The 21,491-nt window shown below is 38.9% G+C and overlaps 2 protein-coding genes across 3 annotated transcripts; one reads left to right on the forward strand and one right to left on the reverse strand.

The window, feature by feature from the left end:
• Positions 1-551: 551 nt before the first annotated feature.
• Positions 552-18,306, forward strand: si:dkey-9i23.8 (parapinopsin). The gene is made up of 8 exons (XM_039797614.1): positions 552-611; positions 3,335-3,474; positions 3,632-3,695; positions 3,902-4,027; positions 14,048-14,186; positions 14,267-14,431; positions 16,646-16,730; positions 17,567-18,306. Coding segments are annotated over exons 1-8 (930 nt in total). The 5' UTR covers positions 552-610; the 3' UTR covers positions 17,777-18,306.
• tmem187 (transmembrane protein 187) lies at positions 17,591-21,238 on the reverse strand. 2 transcript variants are annotated; one of them, XR_005638961.1, is made up of 2 exons: positions 20,242-21,238; positions 17,591-17,710 (listed from the first exon to the last, which is right to left on the reverse strand). XR_005638961.1 is itself a non-coding variant. In XM_039797625.1 (1 exon), exon 1 carries the CDS (start codon positions 21,118-21,120, stop codon positions 20,344-20,346), a length of 777 nt encoding a protein of 258 aa, XP_039653559.1. In that variant the 5' UTR covers positions 21,121-21,238; the 3' UTR covers positions 19,816-20,343. The 2 variants fall into 2 exon arrangements, 1 of the variants encoding a protein (XP_039653559.1); XM_039797625.1 differs by lacking the exon at positions 17,591-17,710 and having other exon boundaries at positions 19,816-21,238.
• Positions 21,239-21,491: the final 253 nt, after the last annotated feature.

The following is a 21,491-nucleotide window of genomic DNA, read 5'->3' on the forward strand; positions in this document are numbered from 1 at the left end:
ATTTTACTTCTCCAACTTGCTCTCTAATAATTTTTGTTATCTTAAACAGATCCACTTTATTTACTCCCCTCTCCCTCAAATTTTACACTATATAAAGCAACCTTGCCTTTGGGTACTTCTCTGGCCTCACCATCTCTTCCCTCATTCTCTGTTCCACCTGTGCTGGCTGGTCCTTTTTCTTTGTTGAAGGAACATGGAACCCCATATAAAAATATAAGACCCAATGTCCCCCATAATACCCAATCCAATAGGTCTCTGCAAATCCAAAGTCAATGTTGTTTAATTTTGTTTAGTCTATCTATCTATCTATCTATCTATCTATCTATCTATCTATCTATCTATCTATCTATCTATCTATCTATCTATCTATCTATCTACAGTAGCTTATTTTCCTTACTATTGTTGTTATCATCACCTACAGGATAATGATAGTAGTAGTTGCAGAAACTGAATTACAGGCACACCGTGCGTCAGAGCCATTCTAGTTGAGTTAAATGGAGCATGTGCATTTTAATTGAAAATGCTTTTGATGACACAACCAATCTGAGCTCTCCGTTACAAACATCTAGAAACCACTGTTAAAGGCTGTGGACTGACGGCTCACCGCAAAAGTAAGTGTAGCTTTTTCTTTATTAAATAGCCTAGATGATGATAGATTATGTCAGAATGAGGTTTAATACTGTGTCTGTCATTATACATGACTAAACTTTCTTAGACCGTAGAAAAACATCATGGGGCCTCATTTATAAAACTGTGCGTAGATTCTATTCCGAAAGATTTCGTGCGCAAAAAAGTCAGAATTTTCGTACGCAAAAACAATATTCTGATTTATAACACCTTGCGGCGCACACCGGTACGCACTCTTCTCGTTATAAATATGGACGTGCGTTACCTTATGCGGTCGTGCACGAGCCTCACGCTCCTCCCAAGGTCGTCCCATATTTGTCCTAATAAGGTCCATGTTAATCAATCAATGAATATTCCAGCCCTGAAAGGAGCCCTTGATGACCAATCACGAAACGGAAAAATGGGGCAAAAACACGATTCAGTGATTGTGAGATGGATGTGCTCCTAACAGAGGTAGAACATCGAAACACAATCCTGTTTGGAAGCCGTAAACCTTGTGTAGTGTTCATATTGTTGTTACACAGCACATACTTAACAGATTTAGCTCAATTATCAATGATATACATAATTTATTGTTCATATTTGCCATTTACCCCTGAGATCACATTTATGATCATATGATCATTTTCATTTTTTGTGAGAAAGGAAATTCAATTATTAAAAAGGTAAAAAATAGAAACAAGATTTTGGATCATTATTGGTGCGAAACAGGTGAAAGTGCTTGAAATGTGACAATTTGGTAGCTTGTATGGTAACTGTGTGGGAATAGCAGGTGCAGAAAGACAACATTCCCACACAGATACATACAATCAGACACGACCACATAAAGACGCACAGACACAGACACAGACAGACAGACAGACAGCACACCACACACACACACACACACACACACACACACACACACACACACACACACACACACACACACACACACACACACACACACACACACACACACACACACACAGATACACATCAAACAAACAACGCATTTCCCGGGGAGAGGCAGGGGAGAGCAGCGGAGGAAAAGTGCATTCCCTCCGCTGCACGGTGTCGGAGGAGCCCCTGCCTCTCCCCGTTGCTGGCAGCCCCTCGTCGGGCGCCGCGACCGGCTCTGGGTCGGTTTAGCAAGAACGGGATTGTTGGGTTCAGGAAAACAAAAACTGGGTTAGGTTCGGAAAACGGGCATACCATCGGAGTTCACTAAAACGCAGTCTATAAAACCTTGGGAGCATTACGCACGATCACACGTGTGGTCAAAAGTTTGCGGAAAACTGGGAACATTTTTATGCATGGAAATTCTTTATAAATCCAGACTATTGCGAGGAATGTTGCGACGACAAATTTCACCCTGCTTCACGCAACTTTTTCTTGCGTAACAGGTTTTATAAATGAGGCCCCAGGGGACAATCCGTCGTAATGTCTCTGAGTTTTTGTCACAGACTATACGATTTTACTACCAAGACTTAAAACTTACGATAATATTAAACACGTTTGATTTTAAGACAACTCGGACTGAGTTTTATGACTACCTTACACCAAACGATTGAGACCACGGGAGTGCGCCCCAACTCTTGCAAGACTCTCATGATTTCAATTTCATTCTGATATTGGAAATTTGTCTGCGACAATGGAATTGATAGAAAAGTTGTTTGGTGGGCTATTTGTACAATCATGAAAGAAAATAAAATGATTAAAAGCAATGCATATTTCAATATTCACACGTCCTGTACATAAGCTGTACATTTAGACACTTTTCTTTCTTTGTCTTTGTTCATGTATTATGTTCAGTATTTTACTGTAACATATTATATTTTTCCAAAGACTTCACTGTTTAACAAACAGTATTTTACCTTATTTCCTGCTTTGCTCCAATCATCATACAGCAGCTATAGGCCTACTGTCTAACAATAAACGTAAATATGGATGTAAATAAATTGCTTGTACAAACGAGCTATGGGTATCGTTTTTCAGGGGAAGGACAGTCTTTTCCATTTATATATTTGCATTGTCAGGTGTAATGAGTCTAATACCCAGTTCCTGTAATTTTCATTGCGGTATCCTGTAACTCAGTTTATGCAATCTTACTGTTCTTGTAGCATGAATTAAGGTATTCTTGTCAGTTTAGCTTTTTGTTTTTTAAATGTATTAGTTTTAGTGTATTTGACATTATGACAATAAAAGATAAATCACCCAAAACCACCAAATAAGTCCAGGTGAAATCATATACCTAAATTGAGAGAGAGAGAGAGCGAGAGAGAGAGAGAGAGAGAGAGAGAGAGAGAGAGAGAGAGAACATCTGGAATGATGAGAGAAAGAGAGGCACACAGCTATGCTTGTGGGACACAAACAAATAGAGGGTTCACTTTCCATTCGTCACAGTTTGACCTTCAGTTAAAAAATGTAATGGCTACTTATTTTTTTGATGTGCAAAAGGTAAGTAATTACAATAAGAACACCTATCCAAGTTGGTATTAATCCTCGACCAGTTATAGTAACAGTATAGATAATAGAACTATGACTAATAATAATCGTAGAAGGAGTGCAGGGCATAGCAGGGCGTTGAGCAGGAGTACGGCAGCAGCTGCAGGTGCCGCCACCATCCAAGACCCAGTCAGCTGTACCAGCTCTGAGTTCCCCTAGCTCCATGCAGGTGGTTACTTTATGATAAACTCTGCTGTCCTCTGTTTTCTTTAAATTTCAGTGAGTGAGTATTTTAATGGGACTGTGTTCATGGAACGTCCGTGGTCAGAGGCAGAGAGGTGGCTGCTGGTGGCTGTGTTGGGACTAGAGATGGTCATGGGAGTTGTGGGAAACTGTCTTGTTCTGCTGGTCAAAGTCATGGTAAGGTGTTAAGGTTGTTCCTTATATTGGTGTGAAATATTATTCGTGTTCTTTGTGTCTGTAAGTACAGAAGACCATAATGGACCATAGTTGAAATGAATTGTATGTTTTGGATCTCACCAAATATTTATTTCCTTTTTCTGTTTTTCATTTTCAGTGCAGGGGTCAGTTCAGCTGTCGTTATTGGCTTCCTTTCATCAGTCTCACCTTGTCAGATTTAGGTACAATTCACACTGACACTAATGCTAGTGCATTTCATGATTATATGTTACACAATATTTACTTTTTTTGGTCTATCCCATTATCTCTGAACCCACCCTTAAATTCCATTTGATTCTAGTAATGCAACACATCCGTCACAGTGTTTGAGATGTAATGTCAGTGCAGGAAATCATCATTTCTAATAATGAACCATTGTGCTGTGAAGGCTGCTCCTTCCTCATCATCTCCAGCTCCCTGTTTGCCATGCTGACAAGAGGTCAGAGGTCACCGTGGTGTGAGGTCGTCAGCCTGCTTAAGTTTTCCTTCATCACCTCCTCCATAGGGAGCAAAGGTACAGCTCAGCTCCAAACATACTGATAGAGACCATGGCATCATGAATATGATTCTCCATAGAAAAGTCACAGTAACATCAAGGCTTTATTCATGAAGGCTTCACATTCATACTGATTGATCCATGTTTATGTTTAATTATTTGTTTCATGACTTATCTGTAGTTGACAAATCTAGGATCATTAGTCACCATATTGACTCTCATCGCTGTCGGGTGAACACAATAGCCCTTTCCCAATTCCCAGTTTGTGCATCCCAGGTTCCTCTCCTCGATTCCTCTCCTCGCGTCTTAGTCCCGCCCACAGGAGATCCGAGCCGAGGAGTCGAGGAAGAGCCTCGAGGAGAGAAGAGTCGAGGTAACAGGCATTTAACATCCTTGGCATTGTTGCTTCAGGGCTGCTGCGAAGGCACGCTGCATCAACTGTTCATTGTTTTGTCATAGCTGTATTTTATGATCTCTGTCAAATAAGAATGTACGGGTGTTGTACATCATATTCATATATTTATATATCCACAGCAAATAGGCTATACATAGGCTATAGGCTATTATACATATATTATGTATAGTTTGTTTAGTGTAAAACATTACAAGTGTTTGTATGAAAAGAACTATATAAATATATAAGTATGTACACACAAACTACACTGCAGGCTCATATGACTGTTCCCCTCAATTCCTGTAGCTGTAATAATGGCTATATGGCTGTTATTCATCATGTGTATTATCTTACATCTGAGGGTTGTATGCTGTAAAGCCTGCAATGTGGATGTGACGTAATTAATGTCTCTGTTCACAAACTCCCGGGGCTAGCTAACGTTATTTAGTAGCACAACATAATAATAATATATAATATATATAATTAATACATCCATTGTTCATTTTGATAGAAGCATTAAACAATGAAAACAATGAAAACACGTTTAACGTCAGTGAATATTTTAGACTATGAACGACGAGTTCTTTTCCACGTATACTTGGACACGCTGCGTTGCTATGACAACTCAAACAAACTGTCGCTAGTCATAGATATATATATAATTTCTCTACTGTGCGACTTACTGTCGCACAGTAGAGAAATTACCGCATAGTACAGGAGAAGCTCGCAGGTAGTTTTGACTTACATTAGCTGTTTAAGTTTAATTACTAATGTTAACTAGCATTTTAGTTAGCAATAATTAGCCTGTGCCCATGTTATCTCCTTACATATACCTACGCTCTCCATCTCTGCAAGATTCGGAATGATTGAGATTTTTCTTGGCACAGCTACCAGAAGACTTACAACTTTCAGACAGGTTGCTCACGTCACATACTGTATACGTCTTCAAGCTCAGTTGGAGGCTGCGCAGTAACGCTCAGCCATCACTGGAAAAATGCTTCTAATACTGTCAGTACCCGATCCGTTCCACCGGCACGATCCGTTCTGCGCATGTGCAAGATGATACGTATGCCATGACGTATGCGCAGATGATAATACCGTTTTACGACCTGCCCAATCTGTTCCACGCTAGCCTCCACCGGGATAGCTAACAGCTAATTCGGCTAACCGCTAGCCGACAGCCTTCAGTCTAAAATAACGCATGCGCAGGACGGATCATGCAGGCAGAACGGACAGCTAGATTCAGTCTAAAATAATGTTAAGTCAAACATGATGGGAAAAGCAGGCTACAGTTAAATTAAGACTTTACAGTAATAACAATAAAGACAAGTATTGAGTGATTGTATTTTAAATGAGCACAAGTAGAACTGACGTAACAGCTGTTATATATGTTAACGTTTATTTTCAAGTTTTATTTTGAGGGTCTTTTAAAGTTTACATGCTGTCTCAGCTAGCGGTTAGCCGAATTAACTGTTAGCTAAACTAACGTTAGCTTAACTGTGGAGGCTAACGGCAGACCGCTACAATCAGCTAGCGGTTAGCAAAATTAACCGTTAGCTAAACTAACGTTAGCTTCCCGGTGGAGGCTAACGGCAGACCGCTATAATCACCTAGCGGTCCGCCGAATTAGCTATTAGCTAAACTAACGTTAGCTAAACTAACGTTAGCTAGCGTGGGAACAGATTGGGTAGTGTCGTAAATCCTCGTACCGCAGCGCATGCGTGAACATCTTGCGCGTGCGCAGAACGGATTGTGCCGGTGGAACGGATCGGGTACTAACAAATACCCTTCACTGGTCTCCGTCATAGGTCTCCGTCCAGAGCAACGGGATCTGTTGGTCTATTTATTTAACTGTCTATGGTATTTTTGACATTTTTTTTTTTGACAATGACAGCTTTATGCGCTTTTGAGCAATAGTCATTGGAATGGACGGGGCTTTGTGCCGAACACTGTATCCAGTTCTCTTAATACATCCATGAAATAATTTTTTTCTTTTCTTTCAAAAAACGTTATTATTCAAGTAAAGATAACACACTGAATACAGTAAATGCATACAGACAGACATGAACGAAAAGGGGTGTATGAAATTGAAATTAAAGAGGTTGTAAGGCATTGTAGATGTTTAGAGTCCGGAAGGCTTTCTTATTTGTCAGTCCTTTAAAATTTTACAATATAATTTTATGTCATTTTTTAATTGGTAAACATTCTGCTTTTTTTCAGACCATTTACAATTATGGATAAAAAAAAATTTCAAATGAAATTAAAAGATTCAAAATCAAAACAAAACAAATAATTTCCTTCATAGTAAAAAATATTTCTACTTATTAATTTTATCTTGTAATGTTTTATCTAATGTAATGTAATGTTATCTTAGAGCCACACAATACATGAAATACATTTTCAACATCAATCCAAAACAATCTGACATACAGTAAATACATTCACAAAACAAATGTGCAATTGTCCCTGTGAAAACACCTCAAAATAAGCAGGATTCAGAAAGATCAGATTTATATTTCTTTAAAATTTGGTTTGTTGGGTAGATATAATGGACAATTTTAAAATACACTTAATTTACGCAACTGTGGGCCAAAAGTCTAAATTATCTATTATTGGACTTTGCATTTTTAGGCCTTTATTTGACAGGAAAGCTGAAGACATGAAAGGGGAGAGAGAGGGGGAATGACATGCAGCAAAGGGCTGCAGGTCAGAGTCAAACCCGGGCCCGCTGCGTCAAGGAGTAAACCTCTATATAGGGGCACCCGCTCTACCAACTGAGCTATCCGGGCGCCCCTATTATTGCACTTTTTATCCTTTATATCAAAGCCATTTCATAAAACTTCTGTTCTAAATGTTGACTGGTCATTAGACACATTACTACCCTGCAATAGTCTTACAAAACATGTAGGTACAGCATCAAATCTATGCTATATTCTCATGCAATTATTGGAATATTAAACTTTAAGAATTCTGAATATAAGTGACCGTTGTCATTAATCAATTGTGAAATCATTGTTTTGGACCCATTTGGGATAACATATTGACTTTTTTTATACTTTACATTGTTATTATTCCATATCAAATGTTTATAGGATGAAACATTGTGTTCATAAATAAGAAGCCATTATGAAAGAATATGCCTATGAAAGTTAGATTGCTAAAGAGGGAGCTTATCAACATTAAAATTACACTTAAGTAAGTAACCACCAACTTAAAAAAAAAAAATACTACAGTTTATCTTTATTTTTTGTATAATGTTTAATCCAGTTCACCTTGAAATTTATTAGATATATGGAAATCAAGAACATTCAAACCTCCTTGATTGTATGGATTGCATAAAGTATTTTTATTTAAATAGTGAGGCCAATTTTTCCATATGAAATTGAATAATGTAGAACCTATTTTGTTGATAAAAATGAGAGGTTGAAAATTTGATTTCATCCTTTCTGTCTGATTTTTACAAAAGTTAATTTCTAAGTATGTTATTCTTACTCTTTAACATGAATATCCTCAATTCTGTTGCATGTATATTCATTTCTTTGACTGGAAAAAGGGTAATGTTTTATTTATTTAGAGCTAATCCTGAAATTTTAGAGAACACATTAAGACTTTAAAAACTTTAACTTGAAATTCATCTTTTAAGAAAATGGCTGTGTCACCAGCTAGCTGGCAACATTTTATTTATTTCACTACAAAGTTAATGCCTTGAAAGTTATCATTATTAATATGTAGGGCCATTTGCATTACTAAAATAAACAAGAATGGGGCTGCAGGATCTCCTTGATTTATACCACAGGATACGTTGAATCTATGAATTGTTCCTCACCAAAGTTTAACTGAACTATTGTAGTCACTATGCAAAGTTTGTATTGCTCTTTTGAAGTATTGACCAGAACCAAAAAAATCTAATACATCAAATAAAAGAATATGCTTTACAGTATCAAAGACTTTATATATGTCTATGAATAAAGTGTAACTGTTGTATGTTATGTAATCCTTATAGTCTAGACATGCCTTGAGTCTTCGTACAAAAGATGTGACAGAATCCTTTTGTATCATTATTAATTAGGGTTAGGGGTCTCCAATTATCAAGCATAAGTCTATCTTTATTAGGTTTAGGGATCAAGGTAATTACACCCTGGCACATAGTTTGTGTAAATTTACCAACTTCTATAGCCTCTCTGAAAACAGATATATGATCTTGAAATACCTTGTAAAATTCACCGGTGTGCCCATCATTACCCGAGGCTTTATTATCTTTCAGTTTACTTATATTCTTTTTTCATTAATAAAATGACAATGCTTGATCACATATGTCTTTTTGAGTTTGGTCAATACTATGTGCCTGATTTATTATATAGGAGAAAATTCAGTTGTGTTATTTTACTCAGAATATATTTTTTTTATAAAATTCTTCCACAAAATTAGAAATTTCAGGGGGGGATCTTTAGATATCTGCTCTTCAATCTTAAGTTCATGTACAATATAATATAACACTGGCTTTTGTTTTTTTCTAAATTGAAAATATTTTGTGTTGCTTTCACCATGTTCCATCAATCTCTGTCTAGACCTGATAAAAGCACCTTGTACTAAATATTGATGTACATCTTCCAGCTCAGATTGTAATTCAGTTAACTTATTGGCATCTGTTTGAGACAGATTGTCTTTTTCATAAATAGAAAACTATATTCTTAAGTATTCTATCTTGTTCAATCTTTTCTCTTTTGCTAATTCTTTAGCCCTTTTAATTGCCATATTCCAAATCTGAAATTTTTAATATTCCTAGATAAAATATATATATTTTTGTTCTTGAGCTTTCCTCCAATTTTCATTAATTATTTCCTCCGCTTTTTCTTTAAAGAGTTTATAATTCAAAAGTGTATTGTTCAATTTCCAGAAATTTGGATTACATCTAATTAACTGGTTCCTTGAATGCAATGTTAAAGAGATAATTTTGTGATCAGTGAAGATTGTAGGTTATATTTTGACTTCTTTTCCTTTATCTATTAATTCATTTGATATAAGCCAAAAGTCAATCCTGGATCTTTTTGATAAATCTTTGTTGTTTCAAGTGAACTGGATTTGATCTGGATTATTTAATCTTCAATTTAGATGCAAGCATAAATTATTAAATTCTCCAAGGTCTTTGAGGGTGGCACTGGCAATCTTCTGTGGGATTCTTTTTTGATGGTCATCGCTGACCGTTGTAATCTCTTCTTTCGTGTCTACTTTTTGGAAAAGTAACTCAGATGTTTTCTTCAGATCCTCAATGGTATCAGTATCTTGTTTATCAGTATTGCAGGTGTACATGACGCTAAGTCATGGAGTGGAGTAACTTCTGAGTTAGCGTTAGTATATGAGTACCTTGGTCTCTTGTTCTTTTATTCAACAGGTAAAACTAAATGAACTGTACAATAGACATGTACTGAAAAAGGCGGAATCCATCATGTCTTGTAGTTCTCACCCCCTGCATGTAGAATTTAAGATGTTGCCTTCTGGTTCCTGTCTTAGTCAGCCATACGCCAAAACAAATAGATATAAATTCTCCTTTGTACCTTCTGCTATCTCTTTGATAAATTCTCAAAAAGAGAGGTAACATCTGCACTGAACTGAAATTTCCATTTAAATGTTAGTGGTATTAATATATCAATTTGTCGTATGTGTATTGTAAATTTTAATGATGTTGAATATTTTTGTTGTCATGTATTGTTGGGTACTACTTTGCTACTGCAGCAAAACTAATTGCCCCTCGGGGACAAATAAAGGTCTTGAACTTGAACTTGTTCTTTTATCCGACATCGTTGAGGGAGATGGCTAATCATCCGTTCTCTTGGCAAATAATTTTCCCTACAGTGGGAGTGGAGCAGAGGCACCAAACCCGAACAGCCTGCTGTGGGCTAGTTAGCTAACGTTAGCTTGCTAATTCCACCAAACCAACATGCCTTCATCATGCACTGGTTACTGAAAATTAGCCGAACAAAATTGTCACTCATCTGGCGATAACAATGTGCTTTCCTACGATTTGAAAAGAGTGCGTGAATAAAACATGAAGTTGTTACATTTTACTTATTTAGAGGTTGGACAGCTGGCTAGTAAGCTAGCTTGCTTGCTAGGAGGCTAATTGTTTAGCGGTGCTGAGAGAGCAGAGAGGATAGTCTTTTACGGTCTTTATATTAAATTAATAATCGGTGTAGGATATTAGTTTATTAACATTAGTTTATTTTTTAATGTGTAAGTATTTAGATATAAGACATTGTTGAAATAAATATACTTACACAAGTAGTTCTATCTCGTTTTTCATTTACGTATGTACATAACGTGCAAAAATAGTTATTTATTCCAATCATTTGAACCTATGTGTTTTTAGAAGGAACATTCCAACATAATTTTTGGCCAGTTTTGACAGCTCTTATGTGTATTGGATTGATCAGATGAGATAAAAAATGAGAAGAGCCTTCTGTGTGCGCTCTCACAGTCGTTTGTTTGTTTTCCTCACTACCGTTTTCAAGCTAAACAGCTGACGCCGAAAGGCAGATGCGTGGCGACGGTGTGGGACACACCGCACAAACTAGGGCGACAGTCGCTCACTGGTGTCTCCTTGTTGTGTCAGGGCCTTTAAAATCATCCACCCACCTGAATGAAATATTTTCTCAGATTTAGAGACCCGCATGGACATTTCCCTGCCCTCTACAGTGGTAGATGCTAGATCAGATCCACTAGACGTGTCACAGCACCCCTTATTCTCCCTTATTCTCCCTCTGATTGGCCCACCCTGGTATTCTTACCTTACCCACTCCCCATGCCTAAACCTAACTATGTCGACCATTCTAGCAGATCCAATTAAGGATCTACCCGCCACAGTCCCTGCTGTATATACGTCTGTTGTATTAATGTATGAGTGTTTTCTACGTCTCTCTCTCTCTCTCTCTCTCTCTCTCTCTCTCTCTCTCTCTCTCAAAGACTTTAGCAGAGGATATATCAGTGTATCCTTGATTATAACTCCTCCAGGGAGCCTCCTTGATCCTCAACGTGCATTTTAGGAAATTGGATGTCCTTCAACATGGCGCACTAAGAATGATTTGTGGGTCGAAGCCGGAGGATTGAGGAGACGAGGAGGCGAGGAGGTACAAATTTGGGAATTTGGAAAGGCTAAAACAGCTCATTTGAAAACATTTTATTGAGCTATTTACCTGAGATGAAATCAGACAAAATCGCCTCGTCACTGTATAAGTAAGGTTAATGCCCGACGAGGTGTCCATTGTCAGGTATTAATGGACGACGGCGAGGCGTGAACCGTCCGACGCGCAGCCGCAGTCCATTAATACCTGACAATGGACACCTCGAAGGGCATTAACCCGCTTATACCATGGTCACTTGCCAAATAACATATTTTTAAAACATTAGTTCATATTTTAATTAGTTGTACAATCGAAATCTAAAGTTTATCCAAACAATAACTCTGTTTCCCTGGTTACGCCTGACAGTTTGACTAATACCTGGAACAATCATTCCCATCCATCAGGTTCTTATGCAATGCAAACGTTGTTCTGTCCACCAGGAATTAGGAAGAACCTTAGATACGACTTGCCTCCCTTAGCAACCGGAGATATTTATATAGTCCGCTCAGCTGATAGAACCCTTCAGTTTAGCTACGAGCCAGAAAGCTAACGCTATGCTAGCGCATTCATATAGAACAGTAAACAGTCAGTTTCACCGAACTCCTTTAGTAGGTGTCAAACCGTCAGGCGTAACCAGGGAAACGGAGTTATTGTTTGGATAAACTTTAGATTTCGATTGTAAAACTAATTAAATATGAACTAATGTTTTAAAAATATGTTATTTGGCAAGTGACCATGGTATAAGCGGGTTAATGCCCTTCGAGGCAACCGCTTTTCTGCGCGTCGGACGGTTCACGCCTTGCCGTCATTAATACCTGACAATGGACACTTGTAACCGGGTTAAAGTGATGGTTCGAGTAATTCATGAACCATGACCTCGAGCCAACACACTTTTTCACCTGGGTCTACAATTGCGCAGTTAGCGAGGGCGTTAGCCGCTGAATATGGCTTGCGGGGCAATCGACCCGTTTGTATCTCTAAGCCACTAATAATCGCCGAATTGATACCAAAGGTTTACACTAGCATATGTAGGTATGCACTCATAAACGATGGATTGGAAAGTTTGTAAGTACACCATAAGTTTATGTATAAATAACACTTGCCTGCTGGCTTCTGCTCTCTGCTGTTGTTGTTGCTGCTGTGAAACGAGTGCTTAGGACATCTACATAAATAACAACAAAAGAGATGCAACAAAAATATTTTTTAATTTAACTTATTTTTTAAAGTAAGTGCTGTAATATAACTAGCAGGAGACAAGTAATAATTGAGGTAAGTTTGGAGACATTACCTTATTTAATCATTAAATTAATACATATTTTTGTTGTATCTCTTTTTGGTGTAATTTATAGACGGCCGTAAGCACTCATCTAACTGCAGGTAGCAACAGCAACAGAGAGCAGAAGAGAGCAGGCAAGTGTTCATAAACTTCTGGTGTACTTACAAACTTTCCAATCCATCGTTTTATGAGAGCATAACCTATATATACTAGTGTAGACCTTTGGTATCATTTCGGGCATTATTAGTGGGGTCATTTAAAAGATACAAACATGGGTCCATTAGCCCCGCGCTAAGCTACTCAGCGGCTAATGCTACTCTACGCTAACTCGCCCAGTGTTAGACCCAGGTGAAAAAAGCTTCTGGGGGGGTGTTTGGCTCGAGGTCATGGTGCAAAGGACCCTAGGGTAAATTACTCTGAACCATCACTTTAACCCTTACTTAATGGACACCCTGCAGCCAATCAGAATCGAGTATTCACCCAGACCATGGTATAAATATTTGTAAATCCCACAGACAAAGGGTGACTAATAGCATTGATTTATAATTTTTTTTAAAAAGATGAAACTACAGTTAGTGAAAATTGTAACTTGTGTTATTGTGTTAATAACTTAGAATCCACAATATGTTGCATGCATCTTTACATCAGAATGTCACAGTGTCAGGAGTTGCAGGTCAGGACCCAAACGCAAAAGAAGAGAGGAGGAGGTAGCAGGGAGAGTTTCAATGATTTAATGACGGAAAACAAAACGTATAGTCCTAGTAAGCAGGCAGAAAATCCAATAAACAGGAAATACCAGCTTGCTCACCTCTCCATTCATCCAGGCTTCCTTGTTGGGGAATGCTTATCTTTTCTAAGTGATCACCACATCATCACATTTGCTGATGTACAGTACGATGTCACTGTTGATGTAGATTTATGTGGTTCTCCTGGGCGGCGGCATCTCTAAATGTGCCAGTATGTGCACTTCAAACAGTCCTGTAGAACTGCTGTAGCTTCATCTGTCCACACTTGAACTGTTTTCTGATGTTTTGACCATTTTAATATCTGTTTTAAGACTAAATCCTTATGGTGCAACCCATCTTAAGTATACTGAACATACAGAGAGTGTACATACATACATACAATGTGAGCTGATGCCACCAGTTCACTTTGCACCCAGAAGATTTGAAGGGAACAATACAGTAGTAGGCATAGTCCCATGATTCCTTTGATGCTGTCAGTGTCAATGTTTCTTTTTTCCTTTCCAGCTATCCTCTGTGTGCAACGACTGATCGGCAAGGCCTCCACAGAAAGTGCTCTCTTTGTTGTCATAGTGACAGCCTGCTTGGCTTCTTGGGTGACAGGAATGGTGTTTGGGAGCATCCCTGTTGTCTACGCCTGGATCAGGTATGTAGTTAACATAATGCTTGCAGTCAGAGGAAGTTGTTTCTACTCTGTTCATCTCCTTCATGTTGTCTTTACTCCAGGTATGACCCTGCAGAGATGCTGTGTGCTGTCTTCTGGGAGAACAGCTACTCAGACATGTTGGTCTACATTCTCTGTGCTTTCTCAATCTGTTTCTTCCTCCCCTTCCTCCTAATCTTCTTCTGCTCTTTACTAAGTGCCACCAGCTGCTGCTTGAGGTGCAACAGGTAAACTACCTGAGAAATGATCATTTCCAATGACACCACACAAGCTGGACACTGGTCAGATGATGTTTAGCCATATATACTGTAAATACAGTACAGTACATACTGATGTTGTTTATGGCAGGTACAATTAAATTGTACACTTGGATGTAAACTACAGCAATGACTCCAATAGTCAGAAGTAACCGTTTCAGTCACACTGGTTCTATCTTTTCTTAATTGTGAGGATTTTATGCTTTTTTATTGCTTGTGATATATGATAATAAATTGAATATATTTGGGGTTTTAACAGTTGGTCGGATAAAACCATCTGTTATAGACAAAGCTATTGATTGAGTAATCAGGAAGATAACCATCAGATTAGTTGATAATGAAAATGATTTGCAACTGAAGACCTAATACCTGTGATGAGCATGAAAGCTCAGATTGCTTCAAAAACAGACTTAAAGAAAAGAACATAAACGTAAAAGTGAAGTGCAATCTACGGCTACGGAAACCAAGGGAACTCTCTTCAGCCAAGTAACCTGAAGAAACACCAGGAGAGGGTTCAACATGGATGTATTATAAGAACTAGATACAGCGTTCAAGGCGGTGCCCCGTTCAAAGTCGCTAAGTGGCGCATGAAGCCAAAACAGATGATTGGCGCATGCTTCCACATTGTGTTGTTTCACAGAGCAGGTGCACATGAGACCTCTGCCGGCCGGGCCAGCTACTTGCCGTTTAGCGCTTCGCTAACTTGAATGGGATGGAAGTTTCTTTGAAAATTATTTATCAGTTCCTTTTCGAAATCCACTCATGTACCACTCTTCACATCAGCATGAAATTGGATCCACTGCACAGCCCATATTTAAAAAGAAAATATGTCACTTTAAAGATGGTTCACCTGTTACTCCCATTGTTTTCTTACAAGTAATCTAGCGTTAAAAAGGGTACATGCTACATTGCATGACTTCCAGCAAACTTCATAGAGAACAACAAGGGCAAAACAGCATCACCGATCTGTTTAACCAAATATTACTTGGTCCACTTCAGCTAAAAACAATATCAAATCTGTCAGCATGTTAGTGTGTTGTTCACCACCGCGCTTGTCAAATCACAATATTGTTCCTGTAGTCTCAAGGCAAACAGGAAAGACAACACTTTAGCATTTACCAATATATATATATATATATGTATTGGTGAAATGAAATCACATCCACTTTACAAATAACCATTAAAGTAACACAACATCTGAAGAAAGCAGTAAACTCCCTTTTTATTTAACAGGTCGAATAAGTCAAATAGAAATAAAAACCCTTACTAACTTGTTCAAGAGCATTGACATCCGTATCTGACCTCAGTCCTTTTTCTTTTTTCAGCACTCTCCAACTAGTAAAAGCCACACCGATAGTTATCCACATTAGTCTTCACTGTCGTTCACCTTCTTTTTGGGCTTTTATTCCTTCTGCAGAACCTGTAGGTATTTTCTTAGCAGTACATTCACTGACTGAAACATTTCGTGGAGGCTTCTTCGTGTTTTCAGCCATGCCTTCACCTGTTGTTGCAGCAGTCTTCTTCGTTCCAAAGGTGAACGCTGCCGTTTCCTTTCTCATCGACCGGTGGGTGATGTAAAACGCATCACTAGAGCTGCCGCGCGCGAAAGTCACCGGACGGCACCATATTGTAAACATATACTGAGAAATACAGAGAGAGCTGTGTGGCGCTGATAGGCTGAATTAGCTTTGGATCAACTCATTTGGCAATGGCTTGAATGTAACAGAGGTTCATTTATATCAAAAAGTTACGCACTAAAGCTTTAACATTCTAACACTGGGTTTTTACAAGAAGTTTAGCCTGGAAAACTCCAACCGCTCTGCAAAAGTTGACTTGTCAACCTTGGAGACCGGCAGACATCCAGACTCCCTGTCAGCCGACTGTTCTTTAAGGGAATGAAATGAACCGCTGTGCTGTTGTTGAAGCTGCCTGTGAAAACCCAGCGTAAAGTGTAGTGAGACAAAACCAGTGTTGTTGTTTCTTCAAGGCAGACGACTGCCCCACTGTCATTTCCAACCAATCACATAATTTGTCCCGCCCCAGGTGTAGTGACCCTGGTTGTGTGCAATTCACATGGAAATCGACCCTAGTCCTACCCTGATCCAAGTCACCTAGCAACCTGCATCGTGAAGCCGATTTGATTGACGATTTATACTTGCTCTTCTCTCCATCTTGTTTCATCAGTGATGATGTAGCAGATCTGTCTGCAGTCACTCCTCTGCTGGTGGCCTCCTACATGCTCTGCTACACTCCCTTTGTTCTGTCTGAGGTGACACATGCACTCACTCGCTAGAAGGGTTTGAGTTATAATCTGAGCGCACCTTGTGGCTTGGTAGTGAAGTGAAATGAGAATATGGTGTCTAATTCTTTTGGAAAAACATGACATAGACATAAAATTAGTGGATGTAGCATCGTGATGTCACCCATTGGTTTGTGGACTGGTTTGGTTTGATTGGTTTGAAGCCTCAAGTTAGGTGATACGGCTGTTGCCATCTTGGTTTTTTGCAACTGGGTGTGACGATTTTTTAATTGAGGTGGCCAAGCCAGTGCTGTTTCTGTTTAAAATGGCGCTGCACTAAACTAAAAACTAAAGAAGGAAAGTTGCAGATTTTCAACCCTTTGAATGCCGACTTTCAAGTACTGGCGCAGTTCATCTGCATGTACTGCAGAACAGAAAATCAACAAGCATTCCCTTAACGCTAGCAATAGCTAGCTAGCTTGATTAAGCCTCTGTGATTGACAGGTCGGCTTGTAGCCACACCCTAAAGCATCCCCTGCTTTTTCGTCAGTTTGGGATTTATAAAATTAACATCATGCTGTATTAAAGAAGACTTGAAACTAGCGATTGAGGCCAGGACTAGAGAAAATGTTTACTAAGGTAATAAATCAAGTAAAAAGTAGGGTAATTTTCTCAATGACATGTATAGAAACTGACTTATTTTTGTAACCAGTGGCTCCCAATGTAACTCAAACCCTGCTCACATGGAAACAACACATGATATATTGTATCTGCATGCATACAGATGTAAAAGCCACAGATTGAACACATATTTGTCCACTCATAGACTGTCTTTGTTTCTTTCTTTCGATTGACCTCTCCATCAGCTGATCCTGCTGGGCAGGATGGACCTGTCACCGGCACCTGATTGGTTAAGGACGCTGTCATCAGTAATGTCATACATGGACTGTAGTCTAAACCCTCTTATTTACTGCTCCCATCAAGACTTCAGAGAGGCGGGCCTGGCCCTGCTGTGGACCAATAGGAAACCACAATCAAAGCCTGTCCTCACTTCTATCACTAAACATGACGTGTGAACATATTCCCCAGAAATTTCAAGAACCCAACAATGACACATCTTATAAACAGCTGCATTTATCTGAGGTCACTATGTAATTACTGGCATGTTTTTTGGATTTCAGGGGAATTAAAAGGCCCCTTCTTTGTTTCCTTATAATAAACAGCATAATATCTACTCATTTATTTTTTCTCTTTTCTCTTTAACATGCTGAAAGTAGAGTTTTTGAAATAAGGATGTCTACAATATATTCTTAATATGGATTGTATTAAGAGCATAATGCCATTTATGTAAGGCAATTACTTACTTAATACTTAATTACTTTGTAGTAGGTAATAATAATCACACACTTTAACTGTTTTTTTTCACCAAATTTTAGTGAAACATTGAAACCCAAAATTGATGTACCAGTTAGAAAGCAAAATGGTGACAATACTCTTTGCCTGCGACTTATGATGGTCATCCCTCTGGAACACCCTCCCTGCAGATATCCGAAATGCTACATCCCTGGACATTTTCTTAAAAACTCCTGAAACACCACCTGTTTACCACAGCCTACAGCCTCCTTTAGCTTAGCCACAGTAATTCTGTATAGTGTCCTTGGGTTTCTGGAAAGACACTATATAAAAGTTATTATTATTATTATTATTATTATTATTATCATCAACTCAGTTAAATTACATATTGCAGTCAACCCAGGAGCAATTCAGTTAAGTTGGCCACATATAGTCAATAGTATTAATAGGTGTTATTTTACTCTCTGCTGTTCATGCCAAATATGTTACTATTTGTCTGAATGTCTGAGAGAAGACTGACAAAGTGTTATGTGGTTAACAGCAATTCATCAGGGAACTGATAGGATGATCCATGTGGTAAACCAGAAAGGATGTAAGATTTACAGGATCCTATATGGAAGTAAATCTGTTTTATCGGATTTTTCAATTAAAAAGCCATTGAATATCTAGCACTGAATATTTATGCATTGAAATTATGTACCTGAATATTTTGCCTCAGAATTTTACGCTTTAAATTTTCAACAACTAATTTTCACCTTTATTTTTTAAGTTCATAAATTCAGAATCAGAAATTCAACATAAAAAAATGCAATATACCAAATTCAGATGTAAAGTACAATGTATAAAATCCAACTAATATATTTTGAACTTGTTCAAATTCAACAGGCCAAATTCAGCTGCAAAATGTAATGTGTAAAATTCAGTGTTAACATCCGGGAACACAAGGAAAAGCTATTGATTCTAGAATCTAGATCGGTAGTTTGCCATTGTAGCTGCAGCCAACAACTGGAAGCTTTTCACAATTTCCGTCTGCTATTTCACCACTAAATTCACTTTTGAGACATTTTTATGCAAGAAATCAACTGTGTAGAGATCGAATATGAAAGTGCAAGTCAAATGCATGCACCGCAATGGAGTCAATAAGTTTTTCTGGCCAAGCCCCAGAGATAATGTTAACTGGCACGGTGATGACCAGATCATATGCCTGATTCCAGAGCCCATGGCACTAAATAAGCGATCAGTTCAGATTGATCAGCGGTTCTGGGAGTACATAATGGGGCAGTTGGGCAAGTAAAAAAAAGAAGAAGCAAAAAAGCACCATGATGTGTGTGTGTGTGAATGAGAGAGAGTGAGTGAGTGAGTGAGTGAGTGAGTGAGAGTGTATACTATGTGAGAGTACTATGTGGAGGCACTGTATGCTATGCACTTTTATAACAGTGCATATATATGTATTTGTAACAGTTCAGTTACCTTGAAATGCTGGGTGATCTATCTGGTGATGATGGGGGGACAGTTCAAAGTTTTCCCTAATGTACTTTGTTGTACATTGTAGTTGTTTTCTAATGAATTTAAAATGTTAATTTAAAATGTTGTCTATGATATTTTACTAACTGATTTCAGTTCTTGTGAAATTAGGCATTTGCATATGTTCTGTATGTCACTGGTGATTTGTTGTGTCACTGGTGTTACTGTTTTTTTCTTTCACATTAAATAAAATCTGTCACATAATTGTAAAGTCATTGAATTCTGCTACACGTAAGAGTTAAGCTTTAAAGGATTGTATCATCGCTTGTTTATAACTGTTTTTCAAATATTTTCATTGTTAAAGCAAATACATGGTTGCGCAAACGAACTAACATCATTCAGTCACACTTTAAACAAACCTGATTAAAATAAATAAAACATAATCTCCTTACTAGTTAGATTATAATACATTTTCTGTACCTCTGACTGCATGTACTGAAAAAAATTTGAAATAATATTTCATGAACACCTTTAATATTGCTAAAGAAGTAAGGTAACACCAGTGACAAAAAAATGGTGTATGCAGTCTTTAAATACATGCACAAAAAAAAATAAAAAATCATTAAGCTGTCATTTATGTCTACTCATAAAGTCAAAGGGTAATCTAATAATGTGGTCTAAGTTTAAATGTTAGAAAAAGAAAAGAAAAAAAATCTTGCCATACCAAAAGTGGACGTTTCTGTAGAATGACCCATCTGAGATTAAAGTAAAATGTCTCTCGACTTTTCTTCTTCTCCAACACCATCAGGGCCCCTCTCGTTGTTTCTCACTCCTGCTGTGCTGCAATCTTTCCCTGTGCCCTCTGTGTCAGTGTGGTCAGGAAACAGAAGCTGAAGTGGAACTGCAGCACGTCGCACACTTTGGACCAGAAGTGTCCGGTGAGCCGCTGAAAGAGCCGGTACCGAGCGAGCCAGTGATCCAGCAGCTTCAGCACCACGAACCCCGCACATGACAGCACCGCCAACAGCAGATAGCCCCGCGTGCGACCGTCCCCGTGCGCCAACTGCACGCGAACTCCCTTGTAAACCGCGATTACGACGTGACAGCCCAGCGCCAAATCGAAACCCCGCTCGTGCGCCAGCGCCAGGCCGTAGCTGAGAATGGACAACAGTTCATGCGCTGCCGCGTGCCGCTTCTCTGGCCCGCGTTCTATGAAGCTGATCCACACAGGAACCCACGCAAAAATCGGTAGGGTGAACCACTGGTCGAGAACAGCGGGAGCGCGCCGTAGCAGCGCCAGGCGTGTCCACTGCACAGGTCCGTACAACACAGCCATGAAGGCGAATACCTCTCTCATGTACCGGCTCTGGTACGTTTCTTGGACGCCTCTGTGCCACAAAAGCCAGTACAGTCCCATGTAGATATAAGCCAGGTTAACCAGACAGTTACAGGGCATCGCCACGAAACCGGGCAGAGAATCAACCATTTTCTCTGCATAATGGTCAGAAGACAAGTCCACATCAACTTCGTCGAACAGGCTGGTGTTCGCCAAGGCGACACAGACCACAAAAGGCACCGATACGTGAAGCAGAGACGACTTCATTACATATTATTATTGAACATATTCTAAAGTAAAGCTATTGTGCAATGACCTGCAAACGCAGGGACAGTTTATACAGAGACCGGGATCAAAAGTCCGAACTGCTGTTGTTTTTCCGGGTTTTAACATCACATGATTTACAATGGAGAGTTTGGATTGGCCGGTCGACACACACACACACACACACACACACACACACACACACACACACACACACACACACACACACACACACACACACACACACACACACACACACACACACACACACACACACACACACACACACACACACACACACACACACACACACACACACACACAAAAGAAGGAAGGATTGAAACAAAAAAGGCGTTGTAAAACACGAAGCAGGA

This window comes from Perca fluviatilis, chromosome 1 (assembly GCF_010015445.1).
Source record: "Perca fluviatilis chromosome 1, GENO_Pfluv_1.0, whole genome shotgun sequence".
Lineage (NCBI taxonomy): Eukaryota > Metazoa > Chordata > Actinopteri > Perciformes > Percidae > Perca > Perca fluviatilis.